Below are 25095 nucleotides of genomic sequence, written 5' to 3'. Positions count from 1 at the left end.
CCGCTCACTAAGATAAGTGTCATGACGTCCACGACCACAGGAATGTTTGCTCAGTTCGCAGCATGAGTACACAACCCATCTCGATGAGAACACAACAATCTGTTTGTCCAGTGATGAAGTGGTACTAAGAAAAAGCTGCATGCTTAAGCATTTGTATTCCCCTGAAATCTAAGCCTCTGCTGCAAGAGGCTGTGAAAGATGAGCTCTGAGTCTAAAAAGGGACTTTTGCTACATCTGATTCCTTTATCCTAATTATAGACTCTTTTTTGTGTGTGCTTTAAATCACCATTTTTCTCATTTACGGTGTGCACTGAATACTAATGGAGAGATTCCCTGCATTTATCTTTTCAGGATGCAAGACAAAACCAAGACTAGTATTCCAGTCACAATGCTTAACTGTAATATTATTGGTAAATTGATAGAGATGTGACTTGACTGTCACTTCAGTGTAGTTTTGTGAATTGATTCCAATTAAATGTTTATTTCTTAAGGATAATGCTAGGCTAACACAAAAAGAACACCCCCAAATGAGTTCCTCTTTAAATCTAAACTGCCATTATAAAACACTAGGGTGTAAACAAATAGAGCATGATGAACCATTTCAAAACCCTTTAACTTCTAATGGGAAAAGAATATGAAATATGAAAAAATACCAAACAATTTGTTATACTATCAATATGAACACCTGTCTATTATGTGACCCAAACAGACAATAAGAGATATGGAATGTCATAAAGCTGTTTTGGGCTGTAAAGCGCTACAGGTTTTAATGTCAGTACTCAACATGAAAAATAGTAGACATAATGTACATTTGTGAGTTATTCTTGTTGTCATTATTGCACTTTTATTTGTTCTGGATATTAAAATGAACAAGAAAGTTAAAGATATGGTGGTTTATTTAATTTATTTTTTCCATTACCTCCTAAACTGTATGTCTTATATAACTCAATAACAAAAACTAATAGAAAAATAAAAAAAATACAGGCAATAACCTGTTTCATGTTTGCAAAAAATACATTAATATATTTGTAAAGCAGTTTTTGGTAGCATTTCCATTCTACAAAGGCTCTGAAGGCTGTTATTTATTTTTATTTTTTTGTTTATTGTGCAAATGTATCAGTCAGGAGAAGGCAGCATGAGATCCAGAGCAGAAAACAAGACAGAAACTAAAGTTTCACTGAAATTAAAAGAATGACATGATCTTAAAAAAAACAAAACAAAACCACTAACTCATCTGATTTTAAAATGTGTGTTTGACACAGAAACGGAAAATTAAAGAAAGGAACATAATATCCAAAGTGGAACATGGTTCTGTTAGCATTATGATTACAGAACTTAGGAAGTCAATATGTGGGATGATGGTCGGCTCATACCAAAGAAGTCTGAATGATGAAAAGCCTGTCCACTAATGCAAACAGGTTATTGTAGCTTGTTTTGAATTCCTGCACAAACAGATTCCTGAATATCTGGGCTGCGTTACAAAAACCCCCCTGATATATCCTCTTTAAATCTCTTTTTCAGTTGTTATATCTTATTGTTAGAGAAAACCCTTTCAACCCACTGCAAACCTTAAGTCTTGTTTTTAAAATAAAGTGAATGATGACCATTTGCCCATACTAAGCATCTGTAGAACAACAATACCCTGTTTTTCCTTTTTTATTTCTTTTTTTTTATTCCTTACCTGAAAAACTTTGACCAATTAGACCAAATGATCAGAAACTGATCCATTCAGTTAGCGTTCACTAAAGTTTGTTTGTGTCCTTTCAGTTGCTCCTCTATTCAGTGGTCACCACAGCAGGTCATTATAACCTGCTCATCAGACTTAGTAAAGTTTTGACACCAAATGCCCTTACTGCCACAGTCCCCTTTGCTCAGTGAATTAAACCACTACACCATGTGAAACTACATCTGAGTTAAAGTTTATTAAAAAGAAAAAAAAAAGAGATAAGTTGTTGACTAAAGCACAAGTGACCAATTTTTCAATGCAAGTCTGTCATTTTGGAAGTGTAGCTGCTTTAAGCATGCACATATTTTAAATAAAGCTTTTTTTAAAACTCTTTAAAACTCTAAAACTAAAGAGCACGAGGAAGAATAAGAGTGCCGGCCTCCTCCTTCCTCTTTTCTCACCTCCAGACGTCTCCGCTCCTTGAGAGGACTGCACAGCAGTGGGCTCTTCAGCAGCAGGTTGTGCTGAGGGCATCGGTTCCTCCTGCACCCCATTCTGACAAGGATCGTCCATATTTGTGACCATAGCCAAGTCCTCCTCCTTTCTTCTTTCCTTCTAACCACCACAAAAATTCTAAGCTGACCCACTGTTAAACCACCAGTAGTAGCAAACTATGCCCTTTGTTCTCCAATATTCAGTTGTCTTTTCCTGCACTGCTGACCTGTCAGGAAAAAAACAAAAAAAAACAGAAGTAAGAATAGTGAGGAAAAAAGGGGGGTTCTGGACAGAGGGTAAAAAATATGAGACAAATCAAGGGAAATTTTGGGGGATTATCATCAGGCGATATCTCTAAACAAGAGAGGAGACTGATGAGGAAAAAGAAAGATGACCAATTCAGTGTGTGTCTATCCCGTTGCTCTACTCTGACTTTAATACCTTCTCATACTCAACTCCACCTCCTTTTTTTTGTTGATCACACACAGAAACACATAATCCCACAATCCTCTCCTGCTGCGCTTGCTGGAGCACCCTCGTGGATCCCCCGCCCTAACCCGAAGCAAGTCACCCTTCTCATTTTGACTGAGGAGGCAAGAACCCCCCCCACACACACACACACACTTACTTGAATTTATCATTATGTAAGTAACCTTATATAAGTTTGACTGAAGGGGGCTGACCCTACATTCCTACTACTTTCCTCCTTTTTTTTGTCATTCTTACTCTTAAGTCATGGCTTCTTGCTACTACAAGACGAGGAAACCATCAGTTTGAGCAGGAGTTCAAAATATATTCTATTAGTGTTTATCAAAAGTATTTGCAATAATAATTTTCATTAACAGGAAATACTGAAGTTCTAAAAAAAAGATTAATCACAATTTTGGAGTTGCATTCTGAATTTATTCCCAATTTTAAATATTTCTGGGCAACACACTGGCTTTGGGCTTCTTCTATGGCATATTTTTACACCAAGAAGATATCTCATTTTCTTTTTGGTATCATATATTCATCAATGAGAAAAGAAAGCCACTTAAGTAAAATTACAGAAAGTTAGAAGAAACAATACTTTAATGGCCAAAGGCTTTCAACTCGAGTCTCATTTGCCAATTTTACACAGGCAGTTTATGCTCTGAAGGGCCTTAGTAATAAATTACCTTACAAATTTCTTCACCAGTAGCTAACTCTGGTTTCATACAAAGACTTTTTGATTAAATTGTGGTGCCCTGTTGGCTATTCTATACTTTTTTTCTGCTCTATCTACAAGCAGTGATGGGACTAACGGCGTTGAAAGTAACAACGGCGTTACTAACGCCGTTACCTTGTTTTAGTAACGAGTAATCTAACTAATTACTTTTACTGTAACTATAACGCAGTTACCATTGCAGACACCCCGTTACTGCGCGTTACTCAGGTCGCACAATTAACCTTTTTTCATGATAGGACTCGTGCGCAGCTGCGTGAAGCTGACACCCCACCCACGTCAAAAAACTCTGCAAATAGACTGAATGGTTAGTGCAACGTTAGTGCAGATTTGTGCAGAAAAAAATATTGTTTGTGCTACTTTTGTTTAAGAGCTATTAAAGATTTTTTTTTTAGGTCATCCAGAGGTGAGCGCCTTGTCATGAGAGAGGGGAGGATGAGAATGGCTGATGAATAGTGAGATTCCGTCTGTCAGTTGGGTAGGTGGGTGTTTCTGCTGGCGGGTGTTAACGTACAGCACACACAGAGAGATGGAGAGTGAGGATGACTCCAGCAGCAAAACAGCGTTTTCCTGATGGAAATACCGGTTACGTCAAGCTGCGTTTCACCATCACATACGGTTTCCTCTGCATCTCCGCACAGCGCAGGCGGCATGAGTCACCGCGCAAGGACAGAAAACGCGCATGCTCGCTAAAGGCGTGCAACAGTCGCCCTGTGCTCGCGCCACAGGAGAACTATGGAGAGCGTGAACGATCAAATGATTAACCTGACAACAGCCAGAAATGATAGCCTGTATGGAGAAAGGGAGAAATCTGGATGGATGGATGGATGGATGGATGGATGGATGGATGGATGGATGGATGGATGGATGGATGGATGGATGGATGGATGGATGGATGGATGGATGGATGGATGGATGGATGGATGGATGGATGGATGGATGGATACTCTGCCTTCTCAACCTACTGTATTTTTTATTTTAAACATTATTTGATGGCCTTTGTGGCAGGGATGGAGATCCATATTTTATGTCACACACAGAGTATACATCTAGATAGATAGATGGATAGATAGATGTTGCAGTATCTATAACAACCCAAACACACAGGATTTCAGAATTAGACATCCCCAGTTATTAATTTCACCAGATCTGAATGTCCTGTTAAAAAACTTCACATGGCGTTTCCCCCCTGATGTCATTTACGTTGAGTTGCAATAACTGCTAAACTCTCTGCAGGTTCTTGTATTTGTCGTCCGCTCTATTCAGCTGGCTTTGAAACACAAGGCGAGAAGGTGGGGGCTGGGTGATGAGGTTTACGGGGGCGAGAAACGCAAAAGTAACGCAATAGTTACTTTTACTAGTAACTAGTTACTTTTATTGTGGAGTAACTCAGTTAGTAACTCAGTTACTTTCTGGGAGAAGTAACTAGTAACTATAACTAATTACTTTTTCAAAGTAACGTGCCCAACACTGTCTACAAGTAAACTTAAGCCTTTAATGTATTTCATATAACAAGATCATTTGATTGGTTATACAGTATTGTGCATGAGTGCCAAGCATGTCAGCAAAGCCCAGAGGAGGTGTGAAAGGAAGATAGGGAAAGTCAGATCAAGCATGAAACAAACAATAATATATTTCATGCCAAGAAGGATACGAAATTAAACGCTAACAATATCATATGAACACAAGTGCTCACTGGAGCTGATGTTGCAGAATTTGCAAAGTTGATAGATGCGTGAATAAATGATGCCAGCAGATGGTGACTGCGTACAGCAATGTTAATGTCTGCTGAGCACCTATGGTGCAAAAATTATGTTCAGGCTCAAAAAGAACAGAGTAAACACTATCAGGGCACATGCTTGGCATATATACCGTAATATCATTTAAAGATGGACGTATATTTTTTGTTGCTTTGTTTTTATATAGGCATAGTATGGCCAATAATGCTAAATGGCACAACAAACTAAGGATTGTTAGTTTATGTCAGCAAATTAAACATTTAGCAAATCCTCCAGGCTTCAGCAGGGTGCCAGCTTTGACCTGCATGTTTGTAAGTAACACTTTTCAGTCTAACCATAAAGGTGTATGGCTATTATGCAAATATGCTAGTTAGCACAGAACAACAATTACAAAAACAAGGTAGTATTTTTCAGAGCTTGAGTACTACTTTGTATTACATGATAACACAGTCGCAGTTTGCTATCTGTAACATTCATTTGTTGTTAATTTGAGGACTCACAAAATGCTTATACGTTTTTCTTAATTACCTATTTATATTGTGGCACAAGTAAAACAGTCTGATACTAGATTGTTGATTTGTCAAATAATTTGCCAGGCTACACACCACTGTTGCTTTAATGCAGCTAATAATTATTATTTTGTTGTTTTTTCAACAGGTTTCTAGTATTTCCAATCATCTAAATTTGCCTTGGCTGTTAGCCAGGGGAAATTGTAGGACCTTCTTTCAACCAGCTGACTGACAGTACGTCACAAGAGACACCTCAAGTCCCCTTTCATAATCTCTAGTATTATTGGGGTTAAGTCTTATTTTTCCAGTTTCAAGAATTTTTTAAACATAGTTTTTTTTTTACCAATATCAGAACCACACCATATTACATCATAATTAACCTCTTTATAGCACTGGTGCAGATGGGAAGTGAGTAAGAAAGTTGGCCAAGTTAGTCCTTCATCTTCCAGTATTACTACACAGCTTACTGCTACCAATGCACTCATTCATTGTCTTTGGCTAAACCAGAATCAGAACACAAGGAAACAGTTCCAACAGGAAACCCAGACATCCCTCTCCCCAACTACCCTCTCCAGCTCATTCTGAGGGGGCTTTGTCCTCATGCCAGAACAGATATAGTCCTTTTGTTAAGTTCTATGTCTTCCTCAGAGTGTTTCTCAGTGGGATTTGCCCAGCCTGACGAGATGCCAAACCACCTCTATTGACGCCTTTCTGTCGTGGACAAGTCCTCCCCGATAGCAGATGTTGATTTACTGTCATAATGGGCAAATCAATGATATGAAGAAAGCCCCTTTAAGCTACATAAAGGATCTCTTACTTTGACCATCATCAGAACCGTTTCTCATTGCCGTAGGTAAAGAATGAAATATAGACTTTCCAGTAAATCAAGGGTTTTGCTTGTTGGCTCAGTAGCCTGACATGCATTATTTCAGGCTAAGACCTAGATAAACTGTAGACTACAAAAAAGGGTTTTTCCCTGATTAGGGAAGACTGCGCCCCCCCCCTATCACAACCATAGCGACAGTGGGGAGGAAGACTCACTGGCAAGGGCCTGGTGATTAATGGAGCTTGGCTGAAAAAGCTACAGGGAGTCCACCTAATGCAAGGAAGGTCACCAAGTTTGGACCCCATGGGAGTTAAGTGGAAGGTGGGGGGTAGAAATCAGCTAGGTGATTTTTGGTTCCGTAATCTGGCATCCAAATATGGCAATTTTCTTTTTTGCTATTGTACTAATATCAGTCAGATAAGATAAATCACAAACATAGTAATTCCAAAATAAATTAAAAACTAGCGCATCCTTGACCATAGTTAGTTAGTAATTCCACTGGTTGGTCAGATTGGTGATTAGTGGGTAATTAATTGGCTTATCAGATGCTTGGTTTTCTGGTTCGTTGACCAGCTTTGTTTGGTTTATTATTTAGGTGGAGGGATTGTGGTTTAAAATCTAGCTGGTTGTTTAATTTGTTGCTAGCTCTGCAATTACAGCACAGATTGCACACAATCATTAAATCAGTTTTTCCGATGCTCATAAGGATTTTAAAATACTAGACTTAAAAAGTGCCAACTACAATAGGAAAAGACGTGAAGAATCGACAAAAGGCTCCTCCCTTCCATCATCCACCAAACTCCTGCCATAGTAACACAGCTGTGCAACGAGCAGATCTGTCGGCTCTAATCCAACCCATCCTTAAACCTACCAGTGAACCCCTCCCCCATGTTTGGACCCAGGATTTTAATCCGGCCACGAAAGCAAAGGATTACAGTTACTGTCTCTTCCTCTTTCATTGCTATCTGTTGGTAAAACCTTTCTGCCACGTTTACCCACTTCAACAGACTAAATTACATCTACAAGCAAGCGAAGATGCAAGGACATCATGAGAATACAGCGTTGCAGCACAGACAGCTGCACAGCTCCTGCTGCATGCATTTTAAATTCAGCTGTGCCTACACACGCAAACTTCAAGTTGAAAAGCAAGCATGTGCTGTTTTATTAAATACCTTTTGAATATATACATCTAAGCATGCATGGCGAGTAACTCCTCACTCCAACTGGTAATAAATATGTATAACAGAGTGAGGCTTTGGTAAAACTAAAACTAAATATTATGAACATACAAATGAACAGTCTGCTCGCTACAACAAAAGTCATACAGGAATTTTTTTTAGCAAATAACTCATCATTATTGTACCCACAGATATTAGTTGCAGTAATGAATATACTTGAACTTCAGAGGCATCTATTTGTCCATTGAGCTGTCACATCATATGAACTTGCATTCATTTTCTCAAATCATCCACTCTGTTTGGTGATAGAGATGCGTTTACCTTTGGCACTTTGCACAGTCCAGTCCTACAGGCTGCTCATCATTTCAGTGAATACCTGCAGAAAAAGACACATTTTGATATATTCCTGATACACACCAACATGAACATTTAGACAAACCAACTAATCAGACAAACGGAGAATAAATATTTTTCCTGGTGGATTATCTGTTTCATTGATCAACATCAACTCTTAACAGTAGAAGGTCAGTCAGTCACTGGCCTGTCCAAAGAACAATGAACACAAACCTGAAGCAGCTGATTGTGCTCAGCTATTCAAGCATGTCTGCATCATCAGCTGGCACTCTAGCGTCAACAAACTTAAAAGCCCCTATTTTCTGGAAGTATTGACAAAGCAGTGTGCATCTTCTCCCTTCGGTAAAGTCTCAGCTTTCATTTTCAGTAGTTACTGGACAGAGGTTTACGAGTTAAAAATCGATTTTTATAGGATCGCTTTCATACGGCTTTGCTCACTGAGAGTGGAGTGTTCATTTAAAAAATCCTGACATTTGTTATAGCCATCCATGGTCTTTAACCATTTCTCCTCACAGGGTTGCTCCCCTGTGGGAGGGGGAGTTCATTGAGTGAGAGGCACAGTTACATATCTATTCAAAATACCTCTATATTGCATGCAAGTGGCACAGTGGTAAGTGCGCAAGGCCCATGTACGGAGGGCTTAGTCCTTGACGCGGCCGACCCTTTCCAGTCAGCCAACTGTCAGAAAGTGCTGTAAAAACTCCAAAAAAAAAAAAACCTCTATACAACACAATGGTGTTGAAAAGGGTGGTAAATAAACAATACATATAAAATAAGTCAGAGATTAAGGAGAGCATTTAACAATAAAAATTCAAACATTGTCATAAGTGGCAGCGTGTCCAAAGTCTGCTCCAAATGATTGCTAGCAATCATTTGGATGAATGGATGTCATGACTTTTCTTAGACCAGGAGGAGACATTTTTCCAAGTTTGTTGATCACAGCCACACAATATTTATATATACACAGATTACAGAGACTAAATACAGTCTACCACAGAGCACTGGAGTTCATCACCAGCCAGAAAATCACCATTTATTACCATCTGTTGCATTGGGTTAGATCATAGACTAAAAGCTTTTGTTTACAAATCCCTTCTCATTATACTCCTGCCTTGATTATAGGTTGTATAATATTTGCAAGCTTGTGTACGACAGAACACATCGCCCACGCTATCTTGGTTTTGGTTCAAGGGTTCTGACGATTGTCAGAGATGTAATGCAATATATCGACATTAACATCTCTTGAGTGGTTGTGCCACCCTTTTGAATTCAGTTACAATATTTTTTTTTTGAGAATTCTCTTTAATACCAATTTAAAGTCAAAGCACACAAATAAATAAAAAAAGGTTTTGATGCTGGAGCCGACTGGTGTGCTTTACGTATTATCTTGCTCCCTAACCCAACTTAAGGTCATGAACTGATGGCCATACTTTCATAGTTTGTCTCCCAGAGACTAGAATGTATGGTTTCATAAGTCATGGCAGGTCATCTACATCTTTGAGAAAGAAAAGCTGTCCAACATCAGAGAGTACATATGCTTATATATTTTTAAATGCTCAGATAGTTTGACAGTACATGTAACCAGATGCATACCTTCCAAAAAGTCCTATTTGTCTCAGTAATTCATAGAATCATTTTCCAAAACTAATGGCAGTTTGACACTTTTCTTTTACTTATGGTTGAATAATAAACTCTGACCCTAAATGAGACAAGTTAAGCCAGCAGAACCTCAGATTTAGTCTTCTGTTCTTTGCTTACCTCTCTGAGTACTGATTGATGCATATTTTTAACTATGTATTATTATAGGCCAGCCTTATTATGATGCATGAAGTAAACCACAGAAGGTGCCACTGTTCAGTGGCCTCTGTTGCTTTAATCCAAAAAAAACAGGATAGCTATTGATAGCTACAACATATACACAGTCAATACAGTCTTAAAACAGTCAATCATGGAAAATAATAAAGTCAAATTATTTAAAACTAATAACTTCACCGTTTCAGATTAGCTGTTCTTTAGACACAACTTACAACATTCTGAATATTTAGGAGACCAAAGAACAAGCAAAAAAGCATTGTTCAACAAAGGATCAGAGTTGGTTGTTTGAAAGTTTACTTTTTAAATTTATAGACATTTCTTCTCATTTAGCTCGGACCAACTCGTCCCTTGTTGAAGGAGGTAAGGGGTATTGCTGATTATGCAACAAGGATTAAGATCATGCTGGGCAAGTGTATTGGAAGTGAAAGATATCCTGCAGAGGAATGTTAATGGAGGCAGAAACCACAAAACAGTTTCTCCACAAATCATCCGCTCCACAGAGCAGGAGCCAAGAGGAACCAGTCAAAGGTCCGAAAGCCAAGGGAGGACCAAAAACTTAGCAGAGAAAGAGGAAGGAAGGGCAGAAACCATTATTGGGAGCGAATAAGAATGGGCAGAGGAGCTGGAAGATTTTCAGTCAGGGAGTCTAGGGAGAAATTCAGAGCAAGGGAGCAAGGAACACATGAAAGGTAGTCTCGAAAAAAGGAGAGAACAATCCTTAAAGATTATACAGTGCTGAGGGAAAAGCCTCTGAAGTCCAAGTAGGATGAGAGGGAAAACATGAGAGAGTTTTGCAAGAGAAAAAAAGGGAGCCAGGAGTGATTGCTGAACAACTTTGTCATCAATTTGTACTGACTAACAACACCAACTAACATTTTGCCAAGTAAATTCCCAAGCGAACTTTGGGGAAATTTAGATTCCCTTTGAAACATACATAGAATTGAATGAAAGAGCCCATTTGCATAAAACATTTACAGGACTTAAATTTTAACTATCCAATTCATTTATTTTCCACAGAGCCATGTTGTTGGAGCTACTCAGATATAAACATGGCTTCTGATGGATCCCCATACCTCCTCCTGGGACAGATATAGAGAGAAGAAGAAAACAAAAGTGGAATTTGCAATTCTGGCTGCCATTGGCTGAATAAAGGAGCCAACGAAAGCCCTCTGGATGCCCCTGGTTGCCAGGCGCTCAAGTGATGGACAGCTCCTGGGAGAGGGATTATGAGGGAGGATCAGAGAGTATGTTTTTGTACAAAGCATCACAGCTGTTTGACTCAGATATGCATGTGCATATGCAAAATATAAAAACAAAATGACAAAAAAAATAAAAATAAAGCTCACGACTGGACTATGCTTTGATAGGTATTATTAAAACACTGAGTAGACCTATTTATTGGCTGCTTGGCATTTTTTTCTGTCAGGAGAAATCCCTTGCTTACCTTTACCTTCAAATTTTTTTTATTAAATTCCAAATGGCACAATCTGGTTACAATACATGTTAGAAGTGTTTTTTTTTTTCATTTTATTTATTTTCCAATATATTACATTTACCAGAAAATTCTTTTTTTTTTTTAGTAATCCATGACTTCCTGTTTTCCTGGGGTATAAATATGACTTGAATCCTTCTGGCCTAAGATCACTTCAAATCCCTAAATCTCACTGCTTGAGAAGACTGTCAGTATCTCAGGGACCCTGGGTGTACATAACATCAGCTAGATAACAGATAAAAAAAACTGCTTTTCTGGCAGGCAAGTTAAGAAAAGTATTTTCTGTATAACATCGTTAATGTGAAATTGAGGCTTTTGTCCAACTTTACTGGGCCTTTAATTGGAACGGTGTGCACTAGTATGATTACTATAAATATTTCTATTGATGTTGTGGCTGATAACCAAAATTTCTTGAAACTTTATGAGACATATTTTCCTAGTCATTTGACACCGTGAATAAAAAAAAAAAAACATCCCCAGTGCTAAGATTGCATCTCTGCTTCAGCTAAACACCCATAATCCTGAGCTGCATCACTGTCACATGACCAAAGGAAGACAAACTGGATGAAAATGTGTACCTCAGGGGTCTGAGTTGAGGCAATACGTATATTAATGATACTTTTAATGCGTCTCAATTACTAAAACTTATACTCTATGAAGATGACACAAACTTATTTTATTGTAGTGATAAGTATAATGAGCTCATCTGTAGTGTGAACAAGGAACTTAATGAAATAAAAAGTGGATGGAGAATAATAAATATGAATAACACTGAAGTAACGATGAAATGGTAGCTGAACATTTATTTTTGGGACAATAAATGATCCCGGAAAGCCCACATTACAGAAATAATAATAAAAAAAACTCCAAAAGCCTCTCAATTGTAAATAAAGAGAAATAATACGCCGATGTGAATGCGCTTCATACTTCATACTGTTAATTAGTACTCCCATATCTTATGTATTGTGTCAAATGGAACGTTTATCGTTCCAGTACTCATAATATGTTTATTCAATTAAATTACTAAAATTCTCAGACTTGGTTAATTATATTACATTAATAAACCTATAACAAGGCATTACATTTTTATTTCATAATGCTGGTATAGATTATGGATCAATAGGTTAAGTTTAAGATCTGTTGGTTGCAAACAATTATTTATCGACATTGGGAATTAAATAAATGGTTTCTCAATGCAAAATGGTTGCAGTAAACTACATTTCAAAGTCTTTAATTTCCACCAGCTAAAGTGGATAGCCCTGTATAAAGGCTCCAAAGGTTAATGTCCTCTATGATTCTCTATTCTCTTAGATGACTGGTATTTGTTGCCGTGGGACTTTTAACCCAAAATGCTGAGAATAGCAGCTCTTTTTTATTGGCTTGGCAATCATAAAGAAGAAATCTGAGCATTCAAATGTCCTCCAGGGTTGCAAGAGAATATCTGAACATGCTCTCCAGCCCGGAGGAGCAAAGTTTACAGCTTCCCATCTGAAAGACTGCAATATGTAATTATTAAAGCACTTTGCATTTGTGAGCATGCATCACTCTGCCTGGCTTTTCATATGAGCTCTCATCCCCTTGGCCAAGCCCTTCCCGTCATGCCTCTCACCCATCACCCGCTGCCTCTAGTCATACCCTATGTAGGTCACTCCCTGCGTTACCACAGCCGCTGAATAAGAGGATTACACTGCTACCTTTAAGATGGTCATCTTAGCAGATCAAAATCAACATACATATTTAATAATATTCTCAAACCAACAGTTAGTCCATTATTTTAGCAGTCAGCTCATACAGTTTTCATTAATGTACCAGAAATAATGAGAATCCAACTCTGTTTAACCTTTCTCTGGAGTCATTATTTGAGGCTGAAATCTAAATTAACATCATTTACTTCAATAAATGTCTTTTCATGAGCAGGCTTGACGCCAAACGGACCCCAAGTTACTCCCTGGTGATGTTCCAGCTGGTGGCATATCAGCTGGCCAAAGCCTTTCAGCAGCAGTCGCACAGGATTCTCCATAATGAGCACTGTGCGACATAATCTGAGCCGCCACATGGCGCTGTCTGCTTCTTTCATAGCCGCACGGCCGCTTTAAGTGATCATTAGTGTAAAAAAACAGGGAGGAGGGGACGGGAGGCGCATTGATGCAACAGCACTTAACATGACTGAAAAGTTTAAAGATAAGAAAAGTGATTGTCTGTGATGTCTGCTAGAGAAAGGAAACAGTAATGGTATTGGAAAAAGACCAAATAGAGGGAAAAGATGAGGTGAATACAAATGGGTTTGTCTTGTCAGGTCCTTAAACAGCAGAAAGGAGGCGAAGATCGTTCACTAACAGCCAATGGCCAAAAAAAAATACCTTTTCATAGGCTGCTTAAACTTTCTCTATAGCTTAAAGTTCTTTTATCGAGATGCCAAGAGAACCAGAGGTTTAGCTGTTTGGTAAATGACGTAATACGCCCCATTTACACTACTCTCTGAAAACCGATCTGTGCCGAGTTCTGACTGAGCTTGGATCAGTTAACTGTGGAGAGTTCTTTTCCTTATGACCGTTTAGACACCACGGAAGCACGGTTCCTCGCCTCCTAGTGACGATATATGGATCTACTGCTATCTAGTAGGAAAACTTTGTGATTATGTTTTGTGCCGACCAACATCACCTGGATAGCGTCCTCAGCTAGCATCCTAAGAGCCTCAGTCTCTGCATCATCCTAGGTCGCACCACGCTCTTTTGAAGCCATTTTTTTTTTTAATGTAATGTTGAGTAGATTTCGATTGTTGTTTACAGTTCTTCTTCTGTTTTGCGGCGGTTGGCAAGCAGCTTACTGACGTGCATTACCGCCGACTACAAGAAGCTGACTGTAAATAGGAGTTCAAGCGGTCTGTTCATGTACTTTTTGTTATCAGAGAACCGAGCCACAACCGAACTGCGTCGAGCCCTACTGCTGAACTAGTTCTAGTTTAGCACGGTTTGGTTGTGTCCAGTTCAGTTTGCGTTCCATTTACACTCAACAGTTATCTCTGTTACCGTGCTCGGACCGCTCTCGGCACGGCTTCAAAGAGGTAGTGTCATTGGGGCTATAAAGTGCTCCCCTCCCCCACCGGTTACTGCAATGAGCCGGCTGAAGAAATTAGGACTAACTTTTGAGTTGGTGAACTATTTGGGCTTTCAGCTTGACAGCAATGTCGTTCTGAACTTGCCAGATGCTGTCTACCCATTCCTCTAAGATAACTCAGAGGGTTGGGTAGCCCTACACTTACTTCCCCGTCATGATCAAACACATTTCATACTACCTGACCCAATGTCTGTAGTAAGCAAAGAAAAAGCACAGCAGCAATCTTTTAGACTCCTGACCAGCAGTTTGCAGCAACAGGTAGGGTAGGAGCAGCTCTGTATTACTAGAGGTAGATAGCAATTAGTTATATTTACTCAGTCACTTTTACTTGAGTAAGAATTTGAAAGAAATGTAGCCTACTTTTAGTAGTAGGTTTACTGTGACATACTCTTACTTTTACTTGAATAATATTCTTATAAAGTATCACTACTGTGAATTGAGGAAAAACTCTGAATACTCTGTCCTCTGTAATTTCAACTATCTCAATAGTAGTTCAGTACCATGTCCTAACATATATACAGCTCTCATTGTAAGGATTAGTTATCTAGCTTTTATGTCAAAAAAAAAAAAAAAGGTAAAAGTATTTATTTTGCACAAATTTGTTCTTGTATATTCATGACATTAATTAATATTCTTTAGGAATTTGAGTCTTTAAAATGCCAGAACTTGCGCATAAAGTCTGTTTGCAAGCATCATTTAGAAACATTATAACTGATGTTATTATTCAACTATTACTCAGTATTCAACTAGCATTTTTACCAATACTTTACAATTTTACTTGAGTAATTTCTTTAATGACTACTTTTTACTTTGACTTGAGTAAAGAAATGCTAAAGTATTGCTACTCTTACTTGAGTAAAATTGTGGGTACTGTATGCACCTCTGATATTACTTCATGCTCAATTAAGCTTGGTAGTATCTCTGCAAAGTGCCTTAGGATGACTTGTTTTATGACTTTCATCCCATTTATTATTATTAATTGAAATAATTTTGAAGCTTTAACTACATGTCAGTAGCTAGGCCATGTCTTCGGCAATACTACTGGGTTTTGACTGAAATTCTTTAAACCTTGAGGTTCTTATACCAGTCTATGCCTGTGAGAAAGAATTTTAATCTTTTAAGATTGTGATCCTTTTCCAGAGGGAAAACTTGACAGTTATTGATCAATTGGTGGCTTTGCGTGATATAAGAAGTGTTTGATTTAACGCATACTTATTTTCTGTAATCTTTAACCTTGATCCCTCCTTTTTCAGAGTCAAGCTGGATATTTACCTCCTATTTTGCTGTATTTATGTCAAATGAGAACTAAATGATGGGTTTCTAGATGCAATCAAAACAGTTTAAAGGCCTACATATAATTTTATTGAAAACCTACATTTAGACTGTGTTTTGATGATGGCAAAACAACGAGAAAACCAATAGATTTTCTTTCCACACCCAGACTATGCATACAATTTATAGAAGAGGTCACCTAAAGTTGAAAAACCAATTTAAAATATTTTCTCCACCTAGACTGGTTTTTATTTTCTGTATTTTCTTTTAGTTTTGTTTGTAATTGTGCGTGTCTCTTTCATATTTATGTAGTTACTGTTTGGATAATTAATCTTCATAGCCAACTGTAATATAAGAAAATAACAGATAAAATAATAAAATCTAAATCTTTGATGTGCAGTCTCTCTTAATCAGAGGCCCTAATCGGCCCCTTTGATGGCTTTCCAAAGGTCCGCCTCTGTATTTTTCTAATATTGATTAATGTCTTCGAGTGAACCAGCTGTCTAGCCTCTGGCAGTAACTGAAAAACCTCAAATGTATCGTTGGTGCCTTAGCTGTGTGTCTTCTCACCAGCTGATTATATAGGAGGCGGTATTGACAAAGTTCATAGGGAAGAAGAGCCTGCTTGGTGTTGGACAGGGGACATATTAGGTCTTTTAGAAATGTGCTGTCCATGCTTCAAAGGGTTTGACTGTTTTCCTCCTCCTCTTTTTCACCGCCTTTCTTCCACTTTATGAATAATAGAAAAGAAGAAGCTCCAGCATGTTGGATTTTGTCCCTGACTGGCTCACTCCCATATGCTCCCACACAAGTTGAGGGCATGTCTCCGACTAGAAATTCGTGTTTTCCTCCATCCTGCTGACAGGAAGGAAACACATAAGGGCATGGGAAGGCTCGCTCATCTTACTTTGGCAACAATAAAGGTCACCCTGGCTTCAAAGGAAAAACTCTCGCTGGATATTAAACCTCAGAGGCTGGGCAATTACTCTAATGCACTGGGCTGGTTCAGTCACTGTATCCTTCTTTTGTTTGATGTAATTGAATAAACAAAACTAGTTATGAAAGACAAAAACATCAAACCAAATATGGATGCAACACGATCCACTCTCAATGGTCCCATAGCCCAGACGGTCCCTCTCAGAAAGGATCCCCAGGGATGTCACAATACATCCAGTGGCTTCTCTGCATAACTCGCCAAAAGCTAAACTGCTTATAATCCCAGCCAAGTGGCACCGGTCTCCTCTGAGCAGGGAGGGCCTGAGGTTATTTGAGTGCTGTCAGAGCCTGTCTAAGGCATAAGAAAAGTAGTGTGCTAGACCATTCTCCTAGCCTTACCAGCCATTCTTTTACACAGCGTATCAGTCTTGCAAAGAGCTGGATGAGCTCAATTTTAAAGGCGGGACTAACAGGGTCGGCATCATCGGGTTAGAGCCAATCAGATAACTACAGATGTGACTTAGGATTTCCAAGCGACACACTCTGCTTTAGTATTTTTTTAGTCCCTGAAGCATGTTAAGCTGTTGGAGTTAGAGTGATGCATGGTAAAGCTGTGCCTCCTGTCCTATCATTGGTCCGGCAAGATCTGGAAGTTTACCTGACTAAATACTGCCTAAAATTCTCCTGGCTTTTTAAAACTTGGGGAAATTAACCCCTTTATAATTATTTATTTTAAATTTCATTACAGCTCTGTAGAAACAATCACAGCTAGAATGTAGCATCTGTCTCCGAGAAACATCCTGGATTATATTTTCTGATTGGTTGACGCTCCATGTCAAACTGAAAATATTCAGATTTCTGAAACCGAGTGTCGAACACCCTGATGGGCCAATGCTCTGATGCACCAATGCTCAGACACCAACAATGCTCAGACGCCCCAAGAACATGCCACAGGTTGATGTTGCTTGAGGTCATCCACCCTAGACTTTGCAAATCAGATGCTACGCTCAGATTGCGTTTGGTCTTAACGCACTAGCTTCTCAATTTATCGGCCGAGCCTATGCAAGGCAGGCTGACCTGGTTTAAAGGTCAAAGATTATGTTTGAATGGGGTTTGGGTTACAATTTTAATGCAACCCCCCCCCTTGGTCCAAACAGGTAAACCAAAAAACTAGCCATAATATTAACTGATATAAAAGCGTGAAACATTTTTAGCCATATTGGACAGCTCTACTAGAACGGTACTTCAATCTAATAATGCACATGTGATGGATGGAAGGAAAAAAAAAAATTATCAGACTGCGTCTGTAGTAAGGCTGAATGCTTTTGACAAAAAATTAATTTGCAATTATTTTACACCAATATTGCAAATAATATTTGATTTTCCTTTGCACTAGATGTAGATGTTTCACACCAGCATTTCAGTTTTTCCCCCATGACCTTGAAAGTTTGCTCATCCAGTTGTTGCAGGACTTTACTGTAACCTTTGCAAGAAAAAGTTCTTACTTTTTCCATCAATAGATCTGTGCGCTAGCTGCAACTCTCTCTTCCCTTCAGTGTTGCTGCAAACTGACTTCAAGTCTCTTACTGCCACCTAAAGGGCTGGAGAGTGATTTGGTGTCTTGTTTAATGTAGTGTGACTAAAATTGAATGCCTATGCGATTCGAAAATTAGGTCTTGCTAAATTGTGATGATATTGCAAATGCAAATAATTAACCCAGTCCCAATCTGTAGCGAAAATGTCCAGAAACAGAGAAAAACAAAAATTCAGAGTGAACCTTTTAAAAAAAAAAAAAAAAAACAGAAATCAGCAAATGTTTTGACAAAGGACATAAAAAAAATTATCAAATATGCTGAAAAACAACACCCTCTGATCTTAAGACCAGGTATCACAGAGACATTAAAATTGTGCCTAATAATATAGAAAATATTTCCATCTTTTTTTATTTCCTCATCTGATGATCTTTGGAGCAAAAGCAATTGTAACATTTTGTAATTAAAGTCTTATTTAGGGAAAGAAAAGTTGTTCTTTCATAACTACTTAAATTAGATTTTGCTTCTGGCAGCGGACAACCTTTGGCCAGCCCTGTGCGCAGCATTTATGATCCCATTAAGTGCCCACATAAGTTGAAATGGCTCAGACATTGTGTGGGCGCATTATTATTACGTTGGATACTCGTTTGTTAAGAGAGCAAGTAAAACCAGATCTAAAAATGAATATGAACAAATGTTCAGCATCCTATAAGGTGCCCTGTTGTATTTTGTTTTGAATTATTTCCCTGTGGAGATGGTGTCGGGACACTTCCAGCCTTCTCTCGCAGTGTTGTTCCTCTTTCCTCCGATCCCTCCAGGTTGGGGACTCTGCGCCACGGCGCTGACGAACAGTTGGAACCGTGCGCACAGATCCGTGCCAAAACGCTTTACGCCTTTTCTCGGCTGGCCAGACAGTTATAGCCCAAGCTTACACCGTTTAGGTTTTTTTTTGTTTTTTTTTTTTAACCTCACGTGCGGCCATTTTTTTGTTACCCATCCGAGCCCATTCATCGTGGTGGGCGCACACTTCCCAACCGTGCGTCAGATCCTCCCCCCCTTTCATGGAAGGAGGAGGTAGAAATGAACAAACCAGACACAGATCCACAGCAGGATCTAAGAGCAAACGAGTCCTGGCAGCGCAAAGGCGCGCAGCTTCTGTCAAACTCTGCCGCTGCTGCGCCGACCGTCTTTGTCTGACATTGCAACACCAATTTATGAATGAACTCAGGAGGACACGGCAACGGCTCGCGTATGTCCACGAGACGTGACTTACCTGTGGATAGCGCGCGTGGGTTCGCCGTGATCCACGGATTGTAGCGGTCGGACATTCAGAGACCCTCCTCTCTTCAGCTGTCTGTCCTGGTCCCGCAGCAGACTGCCGAGAACAAAACGCCAATCAAACGACCAGACCACGCCCTTAGCATTGGCGTCACACGCCATCGACCAATCACGGCTGGTACTTGTTACAACCATCACAGATGTAGATAGTATTCAGTTATCACCATTCACATCAACACATATGAGCATAACTAAATGCACAGCAGTTATGATTTAAACTGGGAATTAAAACTAAAAGAAAGAGACTGTGAGAGGAATATTAGTAGGTTCTACATGAATATGGAAATAAAAGCAATATTATTAAAAGGTCTCTAGGGTAAAGGGAACATTTTTTTTTTAAATGTTGTTGCTTCTTCTGTACACTATCTTTTTTTAAATACAGTAAAGACAGAAAAAGAGGGCTTTATCCAGATTTTTTGCAAAAAAACAAAAACAAAACATAAAAGATAGGAAAGCAAGATAGTACTGAACAGTGAAGAGGTTGGGAAAGAGCATACTGTTTATCCTTCCTAAAAGAAGAAAAAAAAAAAAACAATCCACTGGACTTTAAGTTTGAGGCTATATACAGTACTGTATATAGCCTCAAACTCAGCTATATACCGTACTATATATAGCCTCGAACTCAACGCTATTCCTGACATTTTCCATTGAAAAAGCTTCCTGGATGGGAAGCGAAACTTATTTTAACTGGGAAACAAAGTCCAGGGGATTGTTTTTTTTTTGTTGTTTTTTTACTTTGGAATGACTATTACCTGGATGAATCACCAGCAACTACAGTTTGCCAAGTTTTTTTTTAGAAGTTTTGTTATAAATGTGGATTATTTTTCTATTCAACCTTGTTTATTATGACACACCTACATAAAATATAATGTTACCCATTTTGGAAAGTTGTTGGAGGACATCAGAAATCTCATCACTTAGTAGAAACAAAGATCTAGTGTGGAGATTAGATTAAAACACATTGGCTGGAGGAGCTATAGAAATCCATACCTCAGCTAGAGAAATCTGTTGATAGGAATATAAATATTTACATTGATATTTTTTAGGAGCGGCAAAAAAAGGCGTTGAAAGAAAACCTTAAGAAGTCCTTTTTGCTTGTTTGTTTGTTTGATTCACAGAAAGCCCACACTCTTATCTTTAGCTAACAAAGAGTACTTGTCAGACTAAATAATACTACTTCAGCGATAGTTTCAAGGTGTTGCTTTATTGTATGTCTCGTACCATGTCTGTTGGTTGTGCTGTTCTTTTTGCATCTTGTTGCAGGTGATGAAGCAGACTGAAAATGATTTGTTATTGTCTCCTTTCTATCTCCTCTTTCTTTCATCTTTTCTCTTTTTTTCTTCTTCTGTTTTTCCTCTTCAGTTCTATTTACATTGCAGTGTCCATATAAACTGTAAAACTCCCTGCATAATTATAATAAAGCAATTTATAATCATGGAACAAGTGGAGCAATATGGCAAATGCCATACTGCTACACTTGTGAAAGTAAAATCTGTTGGGCTCTTTTAGGCATCAAGAAAATTAACTGTTAAGAAAAAAAAAAAAAAAAGAAGTTCTGTTTGCTTTGCATATCAAGCCATATAGTCTACTGTAAGGGACACAGCAAGCATGTGGGAGAGAAGTTAGACTTAGACAGATTTATTTTGTCATTTTGTATACGTGATTGTATACAAAAATAAATTTTGTTTAAAAACAGCTCTAGACAATTTCATTTTTTCAAAGTGCAGCCTTGAAAAACAGTCATAAATACATAAAAAAAATAGTAATATAAACATATGACTGTATATTTACAGTTCTAAGTAGTAGCCTTTTGGCTACTTGACCCCAAACATCCAAACCATACCATAAAAACATATTGGTAGCCGCTGTGTTTCTGTGTTAAAAACAGATTTATCTCCATAAATATTTTTGTTCGTCTTTTCTTTTTGTTCTACTTTTCTCTTTATTTGTTTTGTGGACCTGTACATCAGCCTGGTAACTTTGGTATATCTAACACTTTATTATTAAAATCTGATTTCGCAATTGTTAAGTTTTGTTAAAAAAAAATTTCTTTAAAAGTCTAAACGGTCAGGTTTAATATTCTTTCTATTATATTTGATGAGCTTTAGATAAAATGTACTATAAGCTTTGAGATAGAAAGCAAAAAAAGGTTAAAGAGTGTCCCAGTTTTTATCCTAGTAAATCCCGATTGAACTAAGAGCTTCGTGGGTTTACCCCATGAATATCTCTGTTCCAGATTGGTTTTTCTGAGCCTTTTACTGTCTAAATACTATCTTACAAACCAAAACGACAAGAGGATTAGAGCTCTGGAAATTGAACTATTTCACGTTAGAACAGGCTCTTACCCTTCCTGCCACAAGATGGCGCTATTAACTGGTGAAAAAAACATTTCTTCAATCAAAATATCTAATCTATCATGACTACCAGGTCATATTTGAGCCTATTTTTTGTTATGTATCCTCTAATAACTGTTTTCGAGTAAAAGGCAGGGTGTGCTTCCCCGCACAGGTCCAGACATGATCTAAGTTAAAGGAGCACATTGAGTTGAGTAATAAACTTGAGACAACATGCCCCATTATATACACACACAGCATAAAATAGTTTTACATGGGAACATTTAAATAACTGCATGTCACTGACCAAGTCTTCTGAAGAAAAGGTTTTGGATTAAATTTAGAAAATTTTTAATTCATTAAATTGTTTTCAAGGGAACAGACAACTTTTATTGTCACACTCCGTGTATACAAAATGGAGTGTATACACGGAGTGTATACAAAATTAAATTCCATTTTGAACAGCTTTTAGACAGTGAATGAGCAGCAGCCTAGCAGTGAAATTAACATTTCCATTACATGAAGTGCAGCAGTGATCGAACGTAAACAGTGTGTAAGAAAAGAAATGATGCAATAATAAATAAATAAAACTAGGGCAGGAATGCATTCTTTAGTATATTAAGTGAGTTAAAAAGCTAACACTAAACTAACCGGATAAAACTGTTATCTTATCTTAGTTTGGATGAAGCTTAAAGTGGACTTTAATTTCTGAATAATTGTTATAGGAAATTATTTTAAAATATTAAATTGGTTTCAGGGAATAATGAGTGACAGTCTGTCTTGTCATCATATATCCTCATAAGACATATTTAGAGTGATACTCTAAAAATCAGTCTAACAAAGAAAAAATATTCTTCAAATAAGTGCATTTTCCTTAATTTCAGCAGGTAAATAAGATCATCTGCCAAAGGAATGAGTATTTCCGCTCTTGAAAAAGATAATTAGATATATTATGCTCTTGTAATAAGATAATAGTGAAGTTTTTTTTCCTTAAACATAAATCATCTTGTTCCATTTGCAAAATCTTACCTCTTTGAATCAGATGAAAACCTGCCCATGTTTGTTTGTGTGTTTCAAAAGCTGTAAAATCTGATCAACCCTCAAGTCAGGGCACATGTTCATTCTCTCAAAGCATGTACCTTCAAACCCTGTTAGAATAAACTTATAAAGACAAGATCCATCTTTTCTTTTGTTTACACAATGTCTCACTTCTGGATAATTGAAAAATACCTTGACATAAACTTACTTCAAGAAAATTTAAGCTGGTTATATATACATTTCTACTGTGTATGTTTTCAGTAGAGGGACTTTAACATTGTCTGGGGCCAGTTCTACAGGGGCACTGGCCCCTATGGGCCCCTGTCTAGAACTGCTTATGCTCCACCATATTGTTTGTCTATATGGTTAAATGATGCCATGTTTTTTTTTAAGTTTCTTGAAATCCATATCTGCATCTTATAACCCTACTTATCTGTCAGGTTCAGGGGCTGGAACCTCTCCAGCAGCCTTTGGGTGAAAGGCAAGGCACACAGTTCACCTGCTAATCACAGGCTGACATAAGACACAACAAGATGCACATACTCACACCTAAGGGCAATTTAGAAAAACCAATCAAACACCATGTTTTTAGAGTGTGGCAAAAAAAAAACAGAGTACCCAGAGATAATCCATGCATTGAGAACATGTAAACTTCCGGAACAAAGTACATATTAACCTATGATTTTGTCATGATCTTGGCGCAGATTACTTTCATGATTACTCATTTCATTTACCTGCCTAGCTCTGCCCAGTTCTCATTACAGTTCATCCAATTCCCCTGTCTCAGCTTCTACTTAACCAGCCCCCTAACCAGTCATCAGTGCCAAATTATTCAAGCCTTTGGTGAGAGTTCTCTAGCTTTCCTGAGTGTTTCTGATTGCCTGATTCTGACCTGTTCGGCCTTTGGACCACTGAGCCTGCCTGTTCTGATCTGTTTACCTGACCGATTTTTGCAATTCTCCTGGATTTCTGCCTGTGTACCGAACCTGGAACTGCTTCTTGACACCATCCTGCATTTCCTTTCTGTACTTATCTGGACCTCTGAAATCCTTGCTCTGACTCTCGAGCACTTCTTCGACAATGGCTTTGTCCTCTGAATTATCCTGCCTTCCTTCATCTGCCCGGTTCTGAGACTTCAGCATCTGGGACTCTCTGAGCCTACTACTGCTAGCAAGACACCGGACCGGAAAAGACCTCCGCCTCGCAGGGTCACAAACAGAACTTTAACAAAGGTCAGTAACTCACACATGCATAATCATCCTTGGACATTTTCACTATCCAGTGTTCTACTCCTACAGATGTTCCTGCCTTAAAAGTCGATGCTGTTCTCTGCAGTTTCGTCTTAAATGAACATGTTTTTAAACCTGTCTTTCCACTTCGAATACTGGGTCCTTTTGTTCTGAGCCTGACAGATTTAGCATAAAACATATTCTGAACTAATCTTCATTTAGTACAAACATGATTAACCATTAAAACAGTAATTAACTGTGTCAGTCCGTATCTTTGCTTCAGTTTCATAAGTTAAGTCCAGAAATAATACCTGGTCGACACGTAGAATCAAGAAATCACTTTCATGTTACCTGCATCACATCATGACATAGGCTAAAATAAGTCAAATAGCAACATATCTAAAGAATTGTTGAGAATAATTCAGAAACCAAATCACTGAGCTTTTTTGGACTTCAGCAAACCCCGGAGTCTTTAACCAAAACAGGAGAAAACATGGCAACTGCAGTTATTTAAAGATTGCATATATAACTCATCCAAGAGGTCAGAAAAAAATGAATAATGACTACAGCACTGGTGAAAGTCTGTTTGTGAGCAAAAGTTTGAGCAAAATTATTCAGCAGGACAATGACCTGGAATGCATCAACAAGTCCAACACTGAAGTACTTACAGACACAAAGACAAATAGATTTGGAATGGTCTAGTCAAAGTCTGGATTTAAATATAATTGAGATGTTGTGCTGGGGCTTAATCTGCCATGATTAACAAAATCACTCCAGTGATGTAAAACCCAGGTTACAAGGAATGTTTGATGGTATCTGATGTCAGCCCCAGTGCCCAAAATTGTTTTTGAGGGAGCAATTACTTTTTCTAATAAGCTTAAGTTATTTTGGTGATCTTAATCTTTTAAAAGCTAAAAAACAGCATGAAATCTAACAGAGAGCTCCCAGGTCTTCACAGCTGAGGACACATATCTGTTATGACACCAATAACTCACTGACCTGAATACGTGACTGACCAATTT

The 25095-nt window shown here is 38.2% G+C and overlaps 1 protein-coding gene across 2 annotated transcripts in view; it reads right to left on the bottom strand.

Moving 5' to 3' along the window:
* mpp6b (membrane protein, palmitoylated 6b (MAGUK p55 subfamily member 6)) overlaps nt 1-19558 on the bottom strand; it is a 33405-nt gene extending 13847 nt beyond the window's left edge. The window contains exons 1-3 of one of the 2 annotated variants that reach the window (XM_038288780.1): nt 19409-19558; nt 7939-7993; nt 2128-2387 (exon numbers count right to left, since the gene is read on the bottom strand). In XM_038288780.1, coding sequence (XP_038144708.1) covers nt 2128-2251 — 124 coding nt within the window. In that variant the 5' untranslated portion in view covers nt 2252-2387; nt 7939-7993; nt 19409-19558. The remainder of the gene's footprint in view (nt 1-2127; nt 2388-7938; nt 7994-19408) is intronic. The other variant, XM_038288781.1, reaches the window with a different exon arrangement.
* Between the last annotated feature and the right edge of the window lie 5537 nt (nt 19559-25095).

The sequence above is a fragment of the Cyprinodon tularosa genome, unplaced genomic scaffold (genome assembly GCF_016077235.1).
Source record: "Cyprinodon tularosa strain WSP-4 unplaced genomic scaffold, ASM1607723v1 ctg26, whole genome shotgun sequence".
In the NCBI taxonomy this organism is placed as follows: domain Eukaryota; kingdom Metazoa; phylum Chordata; class Actinopteri; order Cyprinodontiformes; family Cyprinodontidae; genus Cyprinodon; species Cyprinodon tularosa.
Note: the sequence above shows the minus strand (reverse complement) of the source record. Positions and strands in the feature narration are given on the sequence as shown.